Raw genomic sequence first — 21,544 nt, 5'->3', positions numbered from 1 at the left:
CATAACGTGTGTTTATGCATGTTACAGGATTTATGAGATTGATTAATGCTTGTTATCTTCTAATTCACTTCTTCATTGATATCTACTCAACACATCAATTGTATAGATGCATGTAAATGGTGTTCATAATGAATATTAAATCATGTCTTCTAAAGATTAACGTCGTGATACCTTTAACAAGATATGTTTTTGATTTCCAATTCTTTTGATTTGCATTTTAGGCCGAACAGTCACACCTTCGAAGAACTTAATGACAAAGGGAAAAGACTGGTGACCCATGACGATTGTGTGAAGAACTCAATATATTGCCACCCAGATGAGATACCAATTACACTTCAGTTAGTTTTCAATATATTTTGTAGTATTGTAATATAATGTGTTTGAGAGACTTATGTAAACCTGACCCGTTCCTAGCAAAACAGGCCCTTAATTATTTTAATGCTAAAGTATGAAAAGTAATGCACACAATCTCTCAAAATATTAGAGTAATATTGATTGTCGTTGAAATATTATAGTCAATCAAAGATGACAACCAACTCGTGATTGGTAATTATGACCTTTTTCTTAACCAGTATGTCAAATATAAAGTCATGTTTTTTCATGATGACGTGTTTTGAAAAACATTGTTGGATAAGCTAAGAGTCTTTTTTGCTAGGAACGGCTCAATTCTATGTTTCTTAAAAGTGAACGTGGTTCCTCGACGACGAAAGTCCCCGTGGGAATATTCTGTTATAAACGTTTCTCGAGGGTGGGTGAGGGCATTTATTTTGCTATTTTTTATATACCGGTACACAGCCTCTGTTTTCTCATACAGAAACAAACCGAATATTTAAGTGATGACTTGTGCTTTCTAAGAAAGCCCTCTCGTTATTTTGTTTCATGATTATATTGCATACTTCAACTGACCGTAACACGTTCTATGAAAACTTAAAGGTATATATGTACGTTTTAGTAATGCCTGATCCCCACTGTCGTGCAATCTGATACGAACGATTCGCAGCTGATCTCGGAAATTTTCTGAAATTGCGGGTTTTAATTCGAGATTATGCGAGTTAATCCGTTCTGATACGATTTGTTGCCCTTTGATCCTGTTAAGTCATGATAGATAAATTAATTTGACACGATCTGAACACCCGTTCAGATACGATTACATACGTTCTGATAAGATTGTCCCGATCAAGTTCACGATTGGACCTCGATCTCAGACGATCTTCACGATCAAGGTTCCCCATTTTGGACCATCATATACGTGCAGATACATTCGTATACATTAAGATATGTTAATCGCGAACCAATGCGCTATGTTGCGATAGGATGCGATTGTGATCGCGATGTCTTTCACGACCAGAATCGAACATAATCACTGTCTGAGCTATGCATGGACCCCGACGGATATATATACAGCCCGATTGACCATTGACTTCCTTATTTAACATCTAGCAAGTGAACAATACAACTCACAGCCATTTAAAAAAGCGGAAGTTGATGTTGATGACAACGTAGTATTTGTAACATTGCTGTATGCTTATATTATAACTATCGTGAGGGATTGTCGGACACTGCAACGCATTGCAACATTTGAAGCGTGGTGTTTACCTAGTAAAAGATTGATCTTGATCATCACGATTTTGGACCACGATTAGTTGCGATATATTGCGCTTTGTTACGATGCAATACGATCTGATGCTATTGTAACGACTGAAAATTAATCATGTTGATCGTAGAAATTTTTTGAGAGTTGAAACACTTTCTACGATCAAAACGATTGCCACGACTGATGGCAAGATTAGGTAAGATTTGATACAATCACAACGATTATTCCAAGATTAAGACCAAGATCTCAATATCTCAATCGTGTCGAGAATCATGATAGTGGGAATATTTTGAATACAGTCTTTGGCATACATTATGCAGAGGTTAAATTTCTACGTGACATCAGAATGCCCCGCCTCCCGATCATATTCATAGATAAATATGTATATCTCTGTCAGTAATAAACCTACAGATACTATTATTTTAAAAATAAAAATGTTTTAAATGCGTATAATGTAAATAAAAGACGATATAACACGAATCAAAGGCGTGATAACTCGAATTAAAGGTATACTAATGTGAAGTTAAAAGGTGCTCTAACTCTATTTGCAGGGGCATGGTAATGCAAATGAAAGATGTAAACAGCGCAAATAAAAGGCGTAGTATTGCAAAATATAGGCGTGATAATGCAAACTTTAAAGGCGTAATGATGCACGCAGAGAGAGAGAGAGAGAGAGAGAGAGAGAGAGAGAGAGAGAGTCCAACACTGATCCCAACCTACAATGAATGAAATAATATTACGCTATTCTATTCTTAGTAGGAAAAATGAATTGTTCTTCAAACCTTATAAGGTGTTTTGGACCCCTATTTACGGGAATTTCTATTTATACAAGCAAAATTAATTCATGATTTCTCCCAAGTCCGATTGTTAACTCTTTCATTACCATATTTCTTTTATTGTAATGCAGTTTTTGAAGTATTCCGGCGGAAGCTTGAAGATCATAAATGTACCCTCATGTATTTTGAAAAATGAAATTCAATTCCTAAATGAAGGACTATTGATTTTACTAATATAAAAGAAAACCCCGTATCTTGTATTTCTTATAGACTACCATGTCCTCTAATATCAGGGTATTTGCAAAAAAAAAAACCCTACTATTTTCCCATTGAAGAGACACGGACCCCTGAATATATCAGAGGTTGGATCAGGTACATTGGAGGAGTAAGTATCCACTGTTTACCGGTCATACTCGCCGTGAGTCCTATATCTTGAAAAGGCAAACGGAGGAATCTGTAGTCAAAATTAGTATGTAAAAAACGACGTACACTTGGTATAAAATACGTCAGATAGCATTCGACTTAATGACAAAAATTGATTATACGCAGAACATCCTCTTGCGTATCAATAAATTGAGATATCTAAACATCATATGCAGGTGATACGGGAACATTGCTACATGATTATGGAGAGTTGAGGACCAATAAACTAAAGTAATCTCGTTTGTCATAAAATTATGTTGCTAGTTTGCAGCTGATGTCAATGTTCAAGAAAATATTTAAATATGAATCAGACATGGAATACTCTGTGGTGTATTTTATTTTGAGTTCTCTGTCATATATCTTATGAAATAAGTTGATAGTATAGGGGTTTGAACAGTCTCGTTGAAAGAAAGCATTTCGCAAATGCTACGGTCGTTATAATGATCTAATTTGCAAATACAAACTGTCACTGGGTCAAATGCTGTCTGACGTGTTTAAAACAAATGATTAGGCTGTTCTTTACATATTGATTTTCACTATGGATTATTCCGTTTACATGATCAATATATAAGGCTCACAACGGGTGTGGTCCACAGGGGATGCTTACTTCTCGTATGCACCTCATCCCAGGTCTGGTATGTTTAAGGGTTCATGTGTGTTCTTATTTTGATGTTGTATTCATTATTGGGATTTATGATATTGATCACTGTTCGTTATCTTTACTTGTTTACAATGTATAATACTGATTTTATCCCTGTAATGTTCAAATATTGTATTGTTTTTAGAGGTCCGCTAGATTTATCTATCAAGAAAGACAGCAGGAAAACAAGTAAGTCTCTCAACTCAGTATATCACTCATAATTGTAGTCTGCAAGAAAGTCATTCTCTTTTCCATTACTTCTATAATTTGTTCCCAATCCTACATACTTTCAAGTACATTTTGATATTGATGATTACTTTCTGAATATTATTTAACGGTTGATTTTTGTCATCATTAAGATAAACAAGAAGATATGTGCATGTATTTTCATAACTTACGAGATGAAGCCATATTAACCTTTCTTACTTGTAGTTGCAACATTTATTGCTAAATTAGGTCTAGGGAACTTAAATTCAAGGGGTTAATATTTTCAGTGGTATCAAAGGTGTAGCAAAATAAAATATCTCATTATTCCCTCATTTAGAAAATTGAAAGTACTGAATTTTGTATCCAACATAACAAACTAACGACAAGAAAAGGTTTTTAAAACTATGGAAATAAGCAGTAAGTTACTAAAGTAACAGGGTTTAGTAAATTTGCTTGATATTCTAAATTTGCTTTCCCATATGATGCCATGGTAGATGCTCCACCCCAAATCTTTTCTTCTTAAGAATTTTTTTTATCATTTTCTCTTTCTTATTTGATCATATTGGCCTACTTTATTTTATGTCATTATGCACCACATCACACCAGTGCTGTTACAGTTAAACACACTTATTACAAACAGGCTTATAACGAATTCACACTTATTGCATAGTGATATTTTAATTAGCTAAAATTTTAACAACTTTAAATCTCCTATAAATGAGCAAAATGGAATGATATCCACAACATAGGTACATACTAGAAGTACCTGAAAAATATGGTTAAAATTCCTGAAAGACATATGTGAATATGCACATACATTGTTGTTCAGCTTGCTATGTTTGAACTAGCATTTCTTACTTCGTTCTTCTTTAAAATGACTGTTTGAATTTTGCCTTGTAAGTATATCCCACCTCTGGTGTGTCCAGGGGTCCGTGTTTGCCCAACTATCTATTTTGTATTGCTTGTAGGAGTTATGAGATTGATCACTTTTTGTTATCTTCACCTTGCATTAGAACTCGTACCTAGTTGGCATAGTCAAAATTACTCACAACCACCCGAACTCACGTGTGCTGAATTTTGATTGGATAACAATTAAACGTCTATGTCTTTCATATTTTTCGATGAATTGGTTTGAAACTCATACTTTAAATTTATATTGAGATTTTTGACAGATAGACATTACCACATCGTCGCTAGCCTCACTTAACGAGTACGAGTAGGTGTGTACCTACCCTACCTCAAACCGAAGCTGTATGATCGACGAAACCCTCGATTTTCATTAATGTTTTGGAAATGACAGCATCATTTATTGACCAATCACAGTTATGATAACAAATTTCGATATTTTAATTGCTACACCCGCAAGTAAAACATGTAGCGTTTGTTTACAAATAATAACAGACAAAAAAGCTTACATATCATTCTTTTAGAAGCAAGTCATGTACATGTATATAGCTATATATTAAATAAAACCTGATTTTACAACAGAGTTTATGCTTACAAGTCATGTATATAGCTATATGTTAAATAAAACCTGATTTTACAACAGAGTTTATGCTTACAAATTCTGTATCAATAAACTTATTTTGATTGACTGTTGTGTCGGTTTTCCTCGGATCACTTCATTATGAGCCACGCGATGATCACCGTATGTGTGTATGGATTTTAAAAATATTACGGGAACTCCTCAGTTAGTTGATTTTGGAAGATCAATATTTATAAAGTCAAGGGTTTTTAGTCATAGAAACACGGCTATAACGTAATGTGACCTGAGACAGTAGACATGGTTTGCGATGATGGCATTGTTATAATTACTGACAGGAATGCGCATGCCCGTTTGATTGATTGGTTGTTTTAACTTGCGCATCTACCTTAAAGGGGCATGTACACGATTGAGCTGAAATTTTGTTTTTCCATTTTATTGTCTACAATGCTTAACTAACGTAACCAAAATTTGAATATCAGTTCTTGAGTTACAAGTGAGATGCAGCACTCACAATTCTTTGTTATGTAAACAAGACTCGTGCCATGTGATTGTTTCCATATAGATTACCCGATAGAAAATAGCATGTTTAAAACAAAACGAGATGTGTTAAACACTAGAAACTGTTGAATTATGCTCAGAATTAACTTTTAAATTGAAAAATCTGCTTTAAACAAACTTTTACTTGTATATTTAACCTATGTAAACTAAAACATGACACAAATCTTGTTTACATAACAAAGAATTGTAAGCTCTGTATCTCCCATGTACTTCGACAACTGACATTCAAATTTTTGCTGATCATTCGAAATACCTTAGCTGAGAATTTTAAACATTAAAAATCGAAAAATAAAATTTGAAAATTTTCAGCTCAAATCATATGCATGCCCCTTTAAACATGAAGGGGATAGAGTGAAATTCATACTTTTTGTGAATGTAAATAAGCTGCTGTAAGATGCAAAAGTTTTAAGTAAATGAATTAAAAATAAACTAGCATTGAACATCTTCGAATCAAATTCACTCCCAGATAAAACGATATAATTGGAACACCGTCAACCTTATCCATGTAATTCGCAATGTCTTCCAAAGTTGTCAATCTTTGTTGAAATGTTTGTATAATTGATTTACATGTATAACTTCGATGACTCCCACAAAACCGTCAACAACAAACCGAAATGATAACACATCATGGCCTCGTAGTAAACAGCAAACCGAAATAAAAACCCTTCATTGCCTTGTAGTGAACAACAAACCGAATTAAAACCCTTCATTGCCTCGTAGTGAACAACAAACCGAATTAAAACCCCTTCATTGCCTCGTAGTGAACAACAAACCGAATTAAAAACCCTTCATTGCCTCGTAGTGAACAACAAACCGAATTAAAAACCCTTCATTGCCTCGTTGAGAACAACAAACCGAAATAATAACCCTTCATTGCCTCCTAGTGACAACAAAGTATTTAACACTGATTCTTCTCCAGAAGGCGAATATGAAAAGGACAAAGAAGCACAGACGGACATTACAATAGGAGACGCTAAAACGTGGTTTTCCTTTCTTGGATGTAAGTAGAATATTTTATTGTCCTATTCTCTATTAGAAAAGTCTTTTAGCACTTTTCCTTTTTCTGAGCATGCAGCAGTTAAACGATTGACCAGTCATTACATTTGTTTGTTTCATGGCACGCCACGTGGATGTTGCTACGTATCAACCACTAATGATATAATATACACCTATTTACTGGTTATGAGGACAATAGCAAGTTCATTGTCCCCCAAGACAGCAACTTTTTCCCGAGGGGGGACAATGAACTTACTATTGTCCGAATAGTCAGTAAATAGGTGTTTTATTATACCAAAGTATACTTTACCTGTGTCAGACATACGAAGGTGAAGTTTACCAGTATCCATTGTCGTTTGATAAACTACTTAGAGTTATTGGACTTTGACGTCACAGATTTGATAACACTAGAGATATTCCGAAAAAGAAAACACGGGAAAATATAGCATCCGGTAAATAATTTCGAGGCTATTTCCCTTGGGCAGATAGTTCAGAAACTATTTTACGGCTAGCGTTATCCAGAAAAATAGCATATTTATTACCCAACATTTATATAGCAAAAATATTCTGAGGTATAATAAAATCCACTAATGATAAATTTTGCATTAATGAATGCATTTGTGTCTGCTAATGATGTATCATCATAACCACTATTGATAAATCGTTAGCTATTGAAAAAAAAGTTTATCATTGACCGACGATTTGTCATTACTGGTTATGATGGTACATCCTTAATGAAATATACTGATTATTTTTTTCATTAGCGAACACAAATGCATTCGTTAATGCAACATTTATCATTAGTGAATTTTATACCATTAAGGGTTGTTACGTTGCCACTAACGAACTATACATATCCATATTCAAAACTGAGTTTTATAGATGTATGTTGAAAACTTTATGAATAACGTTTTATAAAATATCATTATTATATATTCTCATTAGTAAAGTATTAACTACAACACTGTGGTTCTTTTGGTTACAGATAATTAGATAAATCAATTGGAATATAAAACAGTTATTTCACCTAAACATACAAAATTATTGCCCCTCGTTGGTGTACGTGTGGAAGACCTCACTGACTATTTCCCTCGGCAGTTGGCCTCAAACAATATAGTTCATGAGGTCATCAATACCTCTTTAGGGCAACAGTTTTAACTGTTTCACTGAGATACATAAAATAACTGCATAATGTTTAGATTCATTCGAGTTTTCGAACGTTTTCGTATGTATGTTGACATATATTGTTTGATCTCATATCTGGTATCACCAGTGAAACATAGCTGCATGTAAAGATGTATTCATTGTTTCCGCTAGTATAGAAGATTCGTGATGATAACAAATTCAATATTGTGCCATCAATAATTCTATCTAAGATACATTTATGAAAGGAAACGAAAGGATACGAGAAGATAGTATACTTTCCCTTTAACTTCTCAACATGATGTTAAAAGACTATTACATGTAATTTTCCTTTTAGATCCACTTGCGGATAAGTCCGCTGATATGGCTCTGTCATTCTTCCATATGTTCCCTTACCTCACAAGAAAAATGCGTGAACAAGGTAATAGAGACATTCATCTTCCATTTTGTTGTGCTACCTTGTCATAACACCAAACATCCAGAGTAAAGTGCATGAGCTATCCGTGCCATTAGGCTAGGTTATCAAGTACTTACACATTCGGTGTTTTAAACAAACAATGGTTGATCTTTATCTATTATTTTGAATTCATATATGAAATTTAATCATCTAAATTTTTAATTCATTTTAGTTCAGATTAAGTGAGCTTTTCTGATTACTTTTTGTCCGGCGTCTGTTTGTCCTTCCATAAACTTTGATAACATTTTCGACTTAACCGTAACTACAAAGTCAATTTTAACCAAAGTTGTCATACGCATCTTTGGATCAATGGGATACAAATTTGTTCAAATAGATAACATCTTTATAAAAAAAACTTCTGAAGGACTACAAGGACAGAAAAGTTGAAATTTACACGAGAGCTTCCTTAACTAATGTAGATTCAAGTTTCTTTAAATCATGGCCCCTGGGGACTCATGTAGGATGGGGCCACAAATAGGGAACAAAGTTTTACATGGGAATGGTATATACCAGTGAACTAAAACTAAAACACATCTTCCACATCTGTTTTGTACTTAGATGTTTTATTGAACATAGATGTTAACAGCAAGCTAACAACTAAACTTTCTGACAAAGGGGCTGATTTATGCTTCTCCCTCGTCAACTTCCCATATCTATGTAGTAATATTCCATTATCACCTGCATATGGTGTTTATATTTCTCAACTAATTCGATGCGCAAGAGATTGTTCTGCGTATGATCATATTTTAAATTGAGGCAGGCTGCTGACGAATACGTTGATGTTATAGGGGTTTCAACAGTCTTGTTTGAAGTCAGCATTTCTCAAATTTTATGGCCGTTATAACAATCTAGTTTGGCAACCTATTTTAGACAGTTCTTTTTACACTGATGTTGACTACTGATTAATCCATTTTCCTGATCAAAATATAAGGTTCACGGTGGGTGTGACTGGTCGACAGGGGATGCTTAATCCTCTGAGGCACCTGATTCCACCTCTGATATATCCAGGGATCCGTCCGTGTTTGTCCAACTCTCAATTTTGTGTTCCTTATAGAATTTTTGAAATTGATTACTGTTCGTTATCTTCACCTTTTCATGCAATATTCGGCAAGCTATATTTAGGCTCTTCTCCGATTCTTCAATGTCAATATACAGGATTGTCGCACATCAGTACACGGGAAGTCTATATCAAATAAAAGAATTTTTTATTTTCTAGTTCACTCACTTTGATTGTTTTAAAGAATCAATGATGTCAACTAAAAATGAATTCTATAGAAATATGCATGACATTGAATCTGAGGCAATAAACATTTTTTTTATTAAGCCTCAGAGGATATTAAACAATATCGCGCCATTATGTCCGTTTTGGAATCATAGAGTAGATAAATCACAATTTGTGCTGTCTCTATTGTATGTTTCGACAGTTTTCATACCAACATTAATTTGAACTCAATGTGACACACATAATGGGCGAAATTAATATATTTGCATTTACTTAGAATCTAATTATCAAAATTGAATATAAATACAGAAAATCACATGTAATATTTTACCGCTGATGCGTATTTGGAGTGCTCAAAGGAGTAAATTAGTTCACGCAGAATCCTTCATACACAATCCATCAAAATCACTGCGCTGTGATAAGGAAATTGAACATTCTTGCATACATAGTTCAACTCCCCAAAATATGTCTTCTGTCTCACTTTTATCACTGTGGGACGCGCATTGTATTGTTAAATTTGTAGCTATATCCTTTTTGAGAACTAGGAAACAGAAACGACTTTTCTTAGATATGTTATTACAAAACTATGAATTAAATGTCAATTGAATTTCTACTTGGCTATCGTGAAATTAATACAGATGGGATTTGATAACATTATTGTTCTTTAAAATTGATTTTTTTCTCCTCACAATACTATATATACAACATATTTGATTTGATCAGACGTATGCAGTGATGGACAGAGAATGGGTTTTCCAGAGAGATACCCGGAATTTAAATCATCGAATCAGCATTCAAACGCAACTGGTAAGTAGAATGAAATGTATATGGAAATAATTATGGTTAACTGTACACATATTCTAATGCTCATAGTGTATTCATTTGTTTATTTTGATTCAGTTTCTGACATGTTACATAATGTAATACAAAGGTCGTGTATGTCCGTCTGTCGGTCTGTTCTTGGGTCTTTAGTTTTCATTTTCGACATCTGGACAATGTCATGTACCACACAGCGTTCCTTTAGTGTGTTTGACAAACACATCTTGCTTTTGTCTGAATGCATCTAAGGTTTATAAGCTTATGTTCCGGTATTCTTTAGGTATTTCTAATCTCAGATATTTTCTTTTTGATATGAAATATAAAATTCATGTATTGTACAATCTATATCTTAAATATCAATTGTTACTCTTTAAAATGAAAACAAATATCAGACACGAAGAAGATTGATATTTCTTAGTGTCAGAAAATGAATTCAACATACAAAATAAAAATCGCTTTTGATATATTAATTCAAATTGATGATGTCACAAAGAAATATTCTTATTAATGAATAATAAAAGAGAGCTGATTTTTTATATCAAAAATTTATTTACAACAAAAAGAAATTCTGATTATTATTATTTTCATATCAGAAAATAATTTTCTGATAGTATTAATTCTCTTTTTGATATCATAAAATTTGAATTTTATTTTATTTTATTGGCATATACAAACTTTCATAAAATATCCATGTATCTACTTTCGATTTCTCTGAATATTGATAATTCAATAAAGCCATAAAACCCGTCAACTCGTACGAACAGCCTCTATCTCTCTCATTCGATAACTTTTCACGTATAAAGATAAAGAAACATCCACAGTTGTTGGTGAAAAGTCACTTTTACAAATATGCTCTGTTAAGTAGTGATGTAGTAGGTTTTAGTTGTAAAAATGAAATATATCATCATCGTGCTCAAGGGCGTAAAGTCCGAGTTATTCATCGTGTCAATGTCTACCATAACACGGAACATTGATTGTCCAGATAATATAGGTTGGACGCTTCGTCGGGATCAATAATCGAACCCATGATCCTCCGGCTGCGAAGTGAGAGTTTAAAATATTAGGATATCGTGACTGTTTAGATGTCTTTATTGTATTGTGAATTAACCCCCCTTTATTGACCTAGATTCAAACCAATAAAGTTTCATGGGAACATGGTTTGCCTTGGTTTGGTGTATACATAATTCATGTCTGGATATTGCTCGCGATATTTCACTGAATAGTACATGACGAAATTATAGATAATTAATGTTCAATTTGATACGATTATATATATATATATATATATATATATATATATATATATATATATATATACTGTCACATTAGAGATAATTCTCACACACCAAAGTCTCAATCTACATGTATTCTTTGCCAAACCTAAGCTGCAACCTAATCAGTTTTATGAAATTTGACAAACGCAATAAATAGAAACAAATAGACAAGTTAAATACTGAGTCTAAAAAACTCCATAAATCAAATCCCGTGGATGAACGTAGACCGAAATTCAAGGAAAGATTTCAAATTCTGGTAATGGGGAACGAGTAGAGGGTTGCTGTCATCTTCCTGATAGTTTTCTTAAACACGTACTCCTAGCGTTTAAGTCATCACTAACATGCTGTACAATTGTAAATTCTTAAACATTATGTAACTTACTCTTTACAGCAAAAGCAGTTAACAAAGAAAACAACTTACAGAGCACAGAACGTGAACGTGAGATGAGAAAGGAGCGTCTGAAGGAGTACAATACCAGAATAGAAAGTATGTATTGAAAAAATACAGGTGGTTGTATTGAATTGCTAAACCATTAAATAACCAACCATATGCTTATTGGATACTTCCAGGAGCACTGGTTGGGTTCTTCAAATAGTGATGATTTTTAAAAAAAAAATGTAATATTAATTCTAGATAAGTGTCACCAGCTTTTTGTGAAAATCGGGACAATAAAGTAGTTGACCAATTTCAACCTAACCGACAAAACTCATCTTAAAATTGCTAAAACCTGTCTATATGTATCTTGATAAAGACGCGAGTTGCGTCGAAAATATGAGGTTTAAATAACCAACAGTGACGTGGCCTTTTCAGTGCCTTTTGGCCTTGTGTACTTTTAGATCACACACTTTAAGAAATAGGGTGTGTATTTTTTGTATTTGACCTTGAAAAACCAATGACCAACGACACGAACAACAGTGCATTGTGAAATTTTCGTCCCTTCCTCAGGACGATAGCATATTTACATAGAAAATAAAACTAAATAGAAAAGGAAACTAATACTACAACTAGACTTCAAAAGCTGATAACAAACAAAACGTCTACTTATTAAAATTATCGAGCGTAATATGTGGCAGTAGAGAAGTATATTCTAAGCGAGCATCAATCAATTAATTAAATTAATCAATCTTACGCTGGATCGAACTTAACATTTTTCTACCACAGGCTAATTTTAGCCTGTGTAGATAAACTTCACAAGCTAAAATGAAAACCTACAAGCTAAGAAAAAAGTTGTGAATTATTGCTTTTTTCATGCTAACTAAATGAATTATCCCCCCCCCCCCATAATTTTGTACCTAATAGGTTAACAGACATTGTTTGGACAAGTCAAAAACGTAAGTTCATATGGTGGTATGCTGGGGTCTCATGACCCTCACATCTCTAATATACTATCACCTATATGTACTGCAGGTCTAGATATGCCAATAAAATAATCACCATTATTTGAGAAGATATCACCAAAAACTTTTCTTGAGCATAAAATTGACATTAATAGATCCTAAGGCTTATAGACGATCGTTTGACGATAATATTATCTAAGACTATTAGTTGTCGTAATGATGACGGAAAAATGTTCATTTATTGCTCCAAAGAAATTGATAAGTGGTGATGTGTTTTCTAGAATTCAAGAAAATGATTGGGTTTCCGTTGTTGAGAATTAATAAAATTTCATTTATCGTTTTGTTAAAAATAATTTGTCCAAATTTCATAGATAAATCAATATTTGAGCGAAAAATCAGCCAGGCTAGATGCAGATTAACAATGCATGTCAATCTAGTAATGAATCTTATAATCATTCATGACGTAATACTAGATAGCAGGCAGATATCTGGATAGCACAGAAAATTATTTCATGTGCTACATGTATATCATTTTGAATTCATGGATGAATTTTAATTTTCTTTACGTCAAATATGGAGAACGACCAAGTCCAAAATAGGTTTGATTTTATTTCTGCAGTTAAAAATGAAAAGACCATTAATTCAAATAATAGCGTATGTATAAATTCAAAAATACTTCAATCATATAATATATTTTCTGCAAACTTAAATACATTGATGATTTTTACAGCATACATGTATTCTTAAAGAAGATGATGATGAAGATGACATGGCTTTGTGGATATTGACGTCATTAAGTTGAATTGGCTTGTTGTTGAGTACTAAAAGTCGATTAATTGAGGAACAAGTTGTGTTCATGAAACACTATGCCCCCCTCCCCAGTGGCAACAAAAATACAAATGAAAGGTCTTGTAATGAGGACGTTGTCAACAAAATATGAAAGCCTTACCTTGAGTTATTCACAAGATATTACCCAGGTTAATATTCTTAAAATAGTTCAAGCTCCAAGGTCAAAGTCAGAAGGTCAAAAGCTTTTGTAACAAAATAGAAGGGTATTGTCACAAGAAATGCAGCTATGAAATATTATAGCCTTATAACTCGACCATTCAACACTTATGAGCAATGAAAAAGTTTTGAACAGAATGACAGACACTGATACAGGACAAACACAATATGCCCCTTGATCTTCGATATCGAGGGCATTGAAATGTTCAATTTCTGTTACAGATGATTTCTTTACAACTTTAAGTACATGTAATAGTAAAATAGCTATTTAAAACCTGTTTTAAAAGTAATCTTAGATTTCGGGAAAGAAAAGATGGACCTGATAGTTACCGTAAGTTATCTCTTTATAACGCGTTCGGTATGTCGAGATAATCATTTCGTTATAACAAAATTATTACTATGCTTAGTCTCTTGCTCATCAAAAGATTTGACTACGGATAACTCCGTTTACCTGATCAAGATATAGGGCTCACGGCGGGTGTGACCGGTCGACAGGGGTTGCTTACTCTTCCTAGGCACCTGATCCCAAATTTGATACAAGGGTTGTTCGATATGTATGTGTATTGTACGATATCTCAAAAGCATTCGACTCAAATAGTAAAATGAACATCACATCCCTTCAAAGTATTCTCCGCGGTTTCAAATACATAATTTGAATCTCTGAATCCATTTCTGAAATGCCTCACGGTACGCTGATTTAGGTATACCTCTGACGCACTGACTGGTGGCTGAAAGTTTTGGAAAAAGTAAAAATTCGCATGGGGCTAGATCTGGAGAGTATGATGGGTGTGGCAAGACGGCAACCTTCTCCGGCTCACAAGCTCAGATGTATGTTATGGAGCATTATCATGAAATAGATGACCATGCCTAGATCCTGACTTAGGGCGTCGTTTATGATAATATTTCTTGAGTTGTTTTTAGTAGAACATCTTGGTAATACCGACCTGTAACACTTTTCCCCTTCGGCACCGGAATTCGCACGGCTATACCATCACATGAGAAGAATAGGTAATAAAGAACCTTCTTTGTGTATATGGTTCTTTTGGCAACTACAGGCCTTCTACCGTGTTTAGTTAGCCATATTTTGTTTACAATGTAAAACTTATACGGTACCAATTTTGATGCACCAGATGCCCATTTCGACAAATAATGTCTCTTCAGTGATGCTCAACCGAAATGTTTGAAATCCGAAATAATAATAAACTTAAAGAGCTATTATAGGGAAAAACAGAGTGCCAAAAAAAGTAGAGTCAAATTCGTCTAAGGATAAGAGCTATGCACGAGAGAGATAATCCTTAATTTTTAAATGAATTTCTAAATTTTATCACAGAAATTATATATACATCCCTATTTTCAAGCTAGTAATAAAATACTTAGCTGCTGGACTGTAGAGACCCTCGGGGACTAACAGTCCACCAGCAGAGGCCTCCACCGAGGGGTCATAATGTAAAAATTATACGGTACCAATTTTAATACACCAGATGCGCATTTCGAGAAATAATGTCTCTTCAGTGATGCTGAACTGAAATGTTTAAAATCCGAAATAATAATAAACTTTAAGAGCTATTTTAGGGGAAAACAGAGTGCCAAAAACGTGGAGTCAAATTCCTCTAAGGATAAGAGCTATACTTGAGGGAGATAATATTTCTTACTGGTTCGAAATAGTGAACCCATGTTTCGTCACCAGTTACAATGTTTGCAATTTGTCTTTGATTGAATTTGGGAAACATTTTGAGCAATTGCTTAGCGGGTTGTACTCGTACTCGTTTTCCGTGGCCGAGTGATAAGAGTATCGCGCTCAAAATCACACAGCCTCTCACCTCTGTCGGCGCGGGTTCGAATCCCACTCGCGCCGGTAAGTGAGAAAGTTTCCCAGTTTACTTTCGGAAGGTCGGTGGTCTCTTCACATGTACATTGTATCTGGGTTCTCTCTTCCACCAATAAAAACTTGGCGCCACCAGACAACCGAAAAGTGGTTGAGTGTGGCGGAAAACAATTAACCAATCAATCAATCGTACCCGTTTTTAATCATCTGTCAATATATGCGGTATCCATCTGGCAGAAATCTTTCGTATTTTCAAAATAGGCGTCAAAATAAAAACACCCGCGATAGCGATATGCCAACAGCTTTGGCAATATAACGAATGGTGTATCTGCCATCACTTTCAATTATTTCCCTGACTTTCGAGACATTTGCCTTGCCTGTTACAATCACAGGCCAGCCAGAATTTGCTGCATCTTTGAAGGACTCTGTGCCAGTCAGAAAGTTCTTTCTCCGCCTACGAACTGTCTCATAAGATACCTTATCAGACCCATTAACTTCCCCCCAATTCGGTAAAAATCTACATTACAGAATGACCGAGTTTTGTACGAACTTTTATATAAGCTCTAATTTCTTCAATATTCTCAACCCGTTTCCCACCCATTTTCACATCAATGGTCAACGACTGGCTCTATTGAAATTACTTTAAGTTTAAAACTATGTGGAGCTGAAGGCTCGTGTTTATACAGTTGGAAAGGTATGAATACAGCCATTTAAGAGTATCATCATCCACGAAATCGTGCAACGCATTATCGTGCTGTGGTACAATACACATTACATATCGAACAGCCCTCGTATATCCAGGGATCCGTGTTTCCCAAATTCTCTGTTTTATATTGCTTATATGAGTTATGAGAATGATCATTGTTCGTTATCTTCACCTTTCATACAGCACCTGCATAGAGCTATGTAATAAGTAATGTGTTTAAAAGCACCACAAAATATGACTTTTTACGAAATTAATATGTGGTTGAAACTCGTAGACCATCCTTAAAATAGCCGTAGTTTACGAAAGAATACATAGGATCAAATCTTAGGAATATTTCTTTAAAAGAGCAAAACACCATATTTTGTCAAATAAAGGTATTTTTATACCTGCACTATTGTGAGTTCAAAGTAGAAAAACTGTATTAAATTTCACTTAATATTGTGTAATTTTATAATTAATCATATTATTGATTATGTTGCAACCTTTTAAAAGATGTCAGACAAATATAACTACAAATTGATGTCAATTTCAGAAAATCGCACATTTTCGTGAATCAGTATGATAAAAATACATAACAAGAGACCCACCTGATTATTAGCTAAAAGGATCACTTGTGCCAAGGGCTATGAAATTCTGTTCTGCATATCTAAAAAAAAATCTAATATTTAGCAACAGTATAAAACAAGATGTATACCTAAAGCATGGATCATCAAATTTACAATTTTGGTAAAGGACTAACTGTTCTTTCTAAAGATCCACCTAGTTTCAATTTGTTATCAATAGCACTAAAGATGTTATTTAAGTGTTTTACACATGAACACAATACACCAAGTTTGTTCCCGCCCTGGGGTCAGAACCTCTACCTCTGGGATTATGAAAATTACAATTTTGGTAGACGCCTTCTAATTTTACATCACTAATCATTTAGTCTTTCTTAACTTGTGCAGTTGTAGAGAAGATTTTTGAAAATTGGTCATTTTGGCAGTTTTTGTCCCATCCATAATGCCCCTGGGGAGCAGGAGTCCTGAAATTTATAGTATATGTCCATCTTTTCCCAAAGATGTTTTATACCAAATTTGAAAAGAATTTGAACAGTAGCTTTCAAGAAGTTAAAAATATCCAATTGTTGACGGACGACGCAGGACGACAACCACTTGCAATAAAACTAAAACTGGTTTAAATAACAACAGATTGTTTCATCAATAAAAAGTAACACGGAGATATTCGTATTTTGTGATCAGTCATATGGAAATTACTTTGTTAAACACAAATATGATTCTCCGAATTAGATATTAAAAAGATACTAGAGTTCCACAATATCTATGTGGTCTTTGGTAATCAAGTCTCCCAACAATCTGTAATATCCTTGGGCACGAATTGTGCTCTTTTATTAGCCGACCTGTTCTTTTATTCTTATGTGGCAAAATTTATTCTCAAAGTTTCTGCATGAGAAGAAAAAATCTCTTGCTGTGGCCTTAATTAAATCTATACATTGTAGATACATCAACGTTTTAACTATTAACACTGTGTATTTTCATTCATAAGTCGATTCCATATATTCCTGTGAAATAAAAGATATCAATCTTCCGTATCTGCTTCATATTTAGATATTTTATTGAAAATCACCGACAGACTGACAACTTAACTTTATGATAAATGGAATGTCCTTTAATTAGGTTCTCCATCGTTAACTTCATGTATATATATATATATATATATATATATATATATATATATAAGTAGCAATATTTCATTATCACCTGCATAAATATTTATTTCCCCCAACTAATTCGATACGCGAGAGCATGTTTTGTGTATGTAAATTTTCTAATGGACGCAAGCTTCTGATCGATAAGTTCATGATACAGATGTTTCAACAGTCTCGTTTGAAGTCAGATTTTGAAATTCTATGGTCGTTATAATGATCTTATTTGCAATCCAATCTGTCAGTAGTTCGGATGCTGCCTGACATGTATCAGTATTGAGAACATTTTCAACGTAGATAATCAACTATTTGTAAAAGTAAACGTTCTCAGTATCGAAAAGTTTGCCAAATTTTATTTTATTGTACTCATTGAATAGAATTCCCTATTCTTACAAAAACATGCGTTTTTATAATACACAAAGATTTTGCAAAAACCTATGACATTTTATAAAGGTGGAGTACCTCAATGTATAAACAGTCTCTTGTAATAACATTTCATAATAATTCTCTTTAGTAAAATCTATGATTCAAAAAGTATTCATAGGACTACAAAAGAAATGTGACATGATAATGGACGTACTTTATTTGTTTCCTCAGTTCATACCGGCATAAGTTTCAACAACTGATGATTTCAATTTCTAGGTTTCAAACCATTTCTCCAATCAATACAGTGCAATAATTGTCTTGACTTAAAAATGATTTCGATGACTCGGAATTGAATTTCTGTGCAAAACCAATAGAAAGAAATATATGAATTGAAAAACTTTACTAATAGGTGATTTCGTTTGTTTTCACTTCTTATCTATTCTTTTACAGTGTGGAAACGGGACAAAGAAGACATTTATCCTGACAATCCCAAACAGATGAAGAACTCATGGTGAAGAAATTTCATCACTTTTCCTCTCGTAAAATAAGATTTGGAGTATCCAGAAATCAATTTGTGTGTCTAGATGTTTGAATGTTTGAATATGTGTATATATGTCTGTCCATTTTGTAACCCACGAGTTAATACTTGGTCTAGTATTAATAAGGTACTTTATTGCAATAGTGGTAGGATTATTTTTCACAGTTAATTCATTTACTTAATTATATCTATATATGGCAAACCTTTGGTCACATATAGACTATCAGTTTATTCATGTGCTAAATTCAGGCACAAATACTTGACATGATATCATCAAACATATACAACTAAACGTTTGGCGTCAATGGACCACATATTACATAAAACCTACATATTGTACTTACATGCAACACTCAATCGAAATTGATAGGCTGATCCGAGTGGGCTAAGAATAAACATATCATATGCGCGTGTCTGATCCCAGGAGCGAAAGCACAGAACATTGTCTGCGTTGCATCTAGCAGCCATAAAAATTATAATCTTGATCCCAGAGTTTTGTTACTTTTTATGTTGTTATACGTATTCGGTAATTTTCCACTCATAGAGAGACGTCACCAGTTGAAGGTGAAGGGCCGCAAAGTTTGACTTACACAGGGAACTCAATTTGAGGAATTCAATTTGAGCAATGAGGATTCTTTATCGTGCCAACATTTACAGTACCATAGGAACTACGTTTTTCAGGTCATATACGAAAGAGACATTATTATTTCTATTGCTAGACGCGCTTAAGATCATATACGAAAGATCCGTGCCTTTCACTTTTAATTCCATGCGTTTGGCAAATGAAACGTCAAGTGTTGTCCTGCAACAATATTTTGGAACGCAGTTCACAGTTCACTCTTCGCAATTCAATAGAGAATGCATTCTAGAACGCAGTTTGCAGTTCAACTTAAAGAAAATCTTAGACTGGAATTTTAAGGATAGGTGTGCATTGTAACTGGGCAAATCGCACCACTGTGAAAAAATAGCAATGGTACTCCCTCTGCTTACGGAGATCCGCCTCTTCGATGTTCATTCATAATACATTACACTTATTGAATAAACATCGGGCTAGGAAACATGGAAGACCCAACCCCGGGGCCTGAAATTTTTAGGGTAAGATATTAGTGGCAAACTCCTACAAGTGTGAAAAATAGTGGTGATGCTCTCTCTGATTGTGGAGATGCGCTCCTCTAATTCTATGAATATCATATTACTTTAAGTAAATAAAAATCGGGTTTGAAAACATCGAAGACCCCTACCCCTACCCAGGGGCTTGATCTTTTTAGAGTAGGATTATAGTGGTCACCTAACATACTTGAGAAAAAATGATGATAGTAATTGCTTTCATTGTGGAGATCCGCCCCTTCAACTTTTACCAATAACACATTAATCTTAGTGAACAAACATCGGCCTCAAAAGCATTGATGAAGATACCTACTTCGGGGCCTCAATTTTGGGGGTAGGATGATAGTGATTAACTCAACTACTTTGAAAAAAATCGTGGCAGTACTCGCCCTGGTTCTGGAGATCCACCCCTCAATTTTTTTTTTATCACCAATACATTACATTTGATGAATAAACATCGGGTTCCGAAACATCGAAGACCCTACCACAGGGCCTGAATTTTTTAGGGTAGGGTAATAGTGGTCAACTCCCACCAATGTGAAAAACTGATAATGGTGCTGTCTTTAGTTTTGAGGTTCTGCCCCTCTAATTTTGTAAAACATATATTCCACTTAAGGAAAAAACATTGAGTTCCGAAACATCAAAGGCCCTTACTTCGGGTTCTGAAATTTTTAGGGTAGAGTTATAGCGATTGACTACCACCACTGTGAAAAAATGGTAATGGTACTATCTCAAATTGTGGAGATACGCCCACCCATTTAAAAAATAATAATAACACATAACTTTTAATGAGTTAATATCGGGCTCGAAAATATAGAATACTCCGGGGCCTAATATTTTGAAGAAAAGGTGGTAGTGGTCATCTCCGAATACTTTGAAGAAATGGTGATGGTGTTCTCTGTGGTTCTGGAGATCCGCCTCTAATTTTTAATCATAACGCATAACAATTAGGGAACAAACATTGGGTTCGGAAGTACCAAATACCCCCTAACTCCGGACACTGAATTTTTAAGGATAGTGTTATAGTAAACAACTCCAACTACTGTGAAGAAATGGTGATAGCAATTTTTCTGTTTCTACTTTTAGAGATCTATTCATCCAAGTTTTAATAGTAACACATTGCACTTAGTGAATAAACATAGAGCTTGGAAGCATCAAAGACCTGGCCCTGGGGCCTGAAATTTTGAGGAAGAATTGTTAGTGGTTAACTCCCACCATTGTATACAAATGGCGATAGTACTCTCTCTGGTTCGGGAGATACTGCTCTCCAATTTTTATTTATAATGCATTAGACTTAGTGAATAAACATCGGGTTCGGAAACATCGAAGGCTGGGGATTTTGATTGTAAGATATTAGTG

The 21,544-nt window shown here is 34.2% G+C and overlaps 1 protein-coding gene across 1 annotated transcript in view; it reads left to right on the top strand.

Annotated features, from left to right (window-relative positions):
• The window catches only part of LOC125681035 (T-box protein 12-like), a 30,993-nt gene extending 11,430 nt beyond the window's left edge, over positions 1–19,563 (top strand). The window contains exons 4-9 of the mRNA XM_048920930.2: positions 3,579–3,622; positions 6,604–6,684; positions 8,161–8,244; positions 10,226–10,309; positions 11,987–12,082; positions 18,991–19,563. Coding sequence (XP_048776887.2) covers positions 3,579–3,622; positions 6,604–6,684; positions 8,161–8,244; positions 10,226–10,309; positions 11,987–12,082; positions 18,991–19,055 — 454 coding nt within the window. The 3' untranslated portion in view covers positions 19,056–19,563. The remainder of the gene's footprint in view (positions 1–3,578; positions 3,623–6,603; positions 6,685–8,160; positions 8,245–10,225; positions 10,310–11,986; positions 12,083–18,990) is intronic.
• The last annotated feature ends 1,981 nt before the right edge of the window (positions 19,564–21,544 follow it).

Source organism: Ostrea edulis, chromosome 2, assembly GCF_947568905.1.
Source record: "Ostrea edulis chromosome 2, xbOstEdul1.1, whole genome shotgun sequence".
NCBI lineage: Eukaryota > Metazoa > Mollusca > Bivalvia > Ostreida > Ostreidae > Ostrea > Ostrea edulis.
This window is presented reverse-complemented; position numbering and strand designations above follow the sequence as displayed.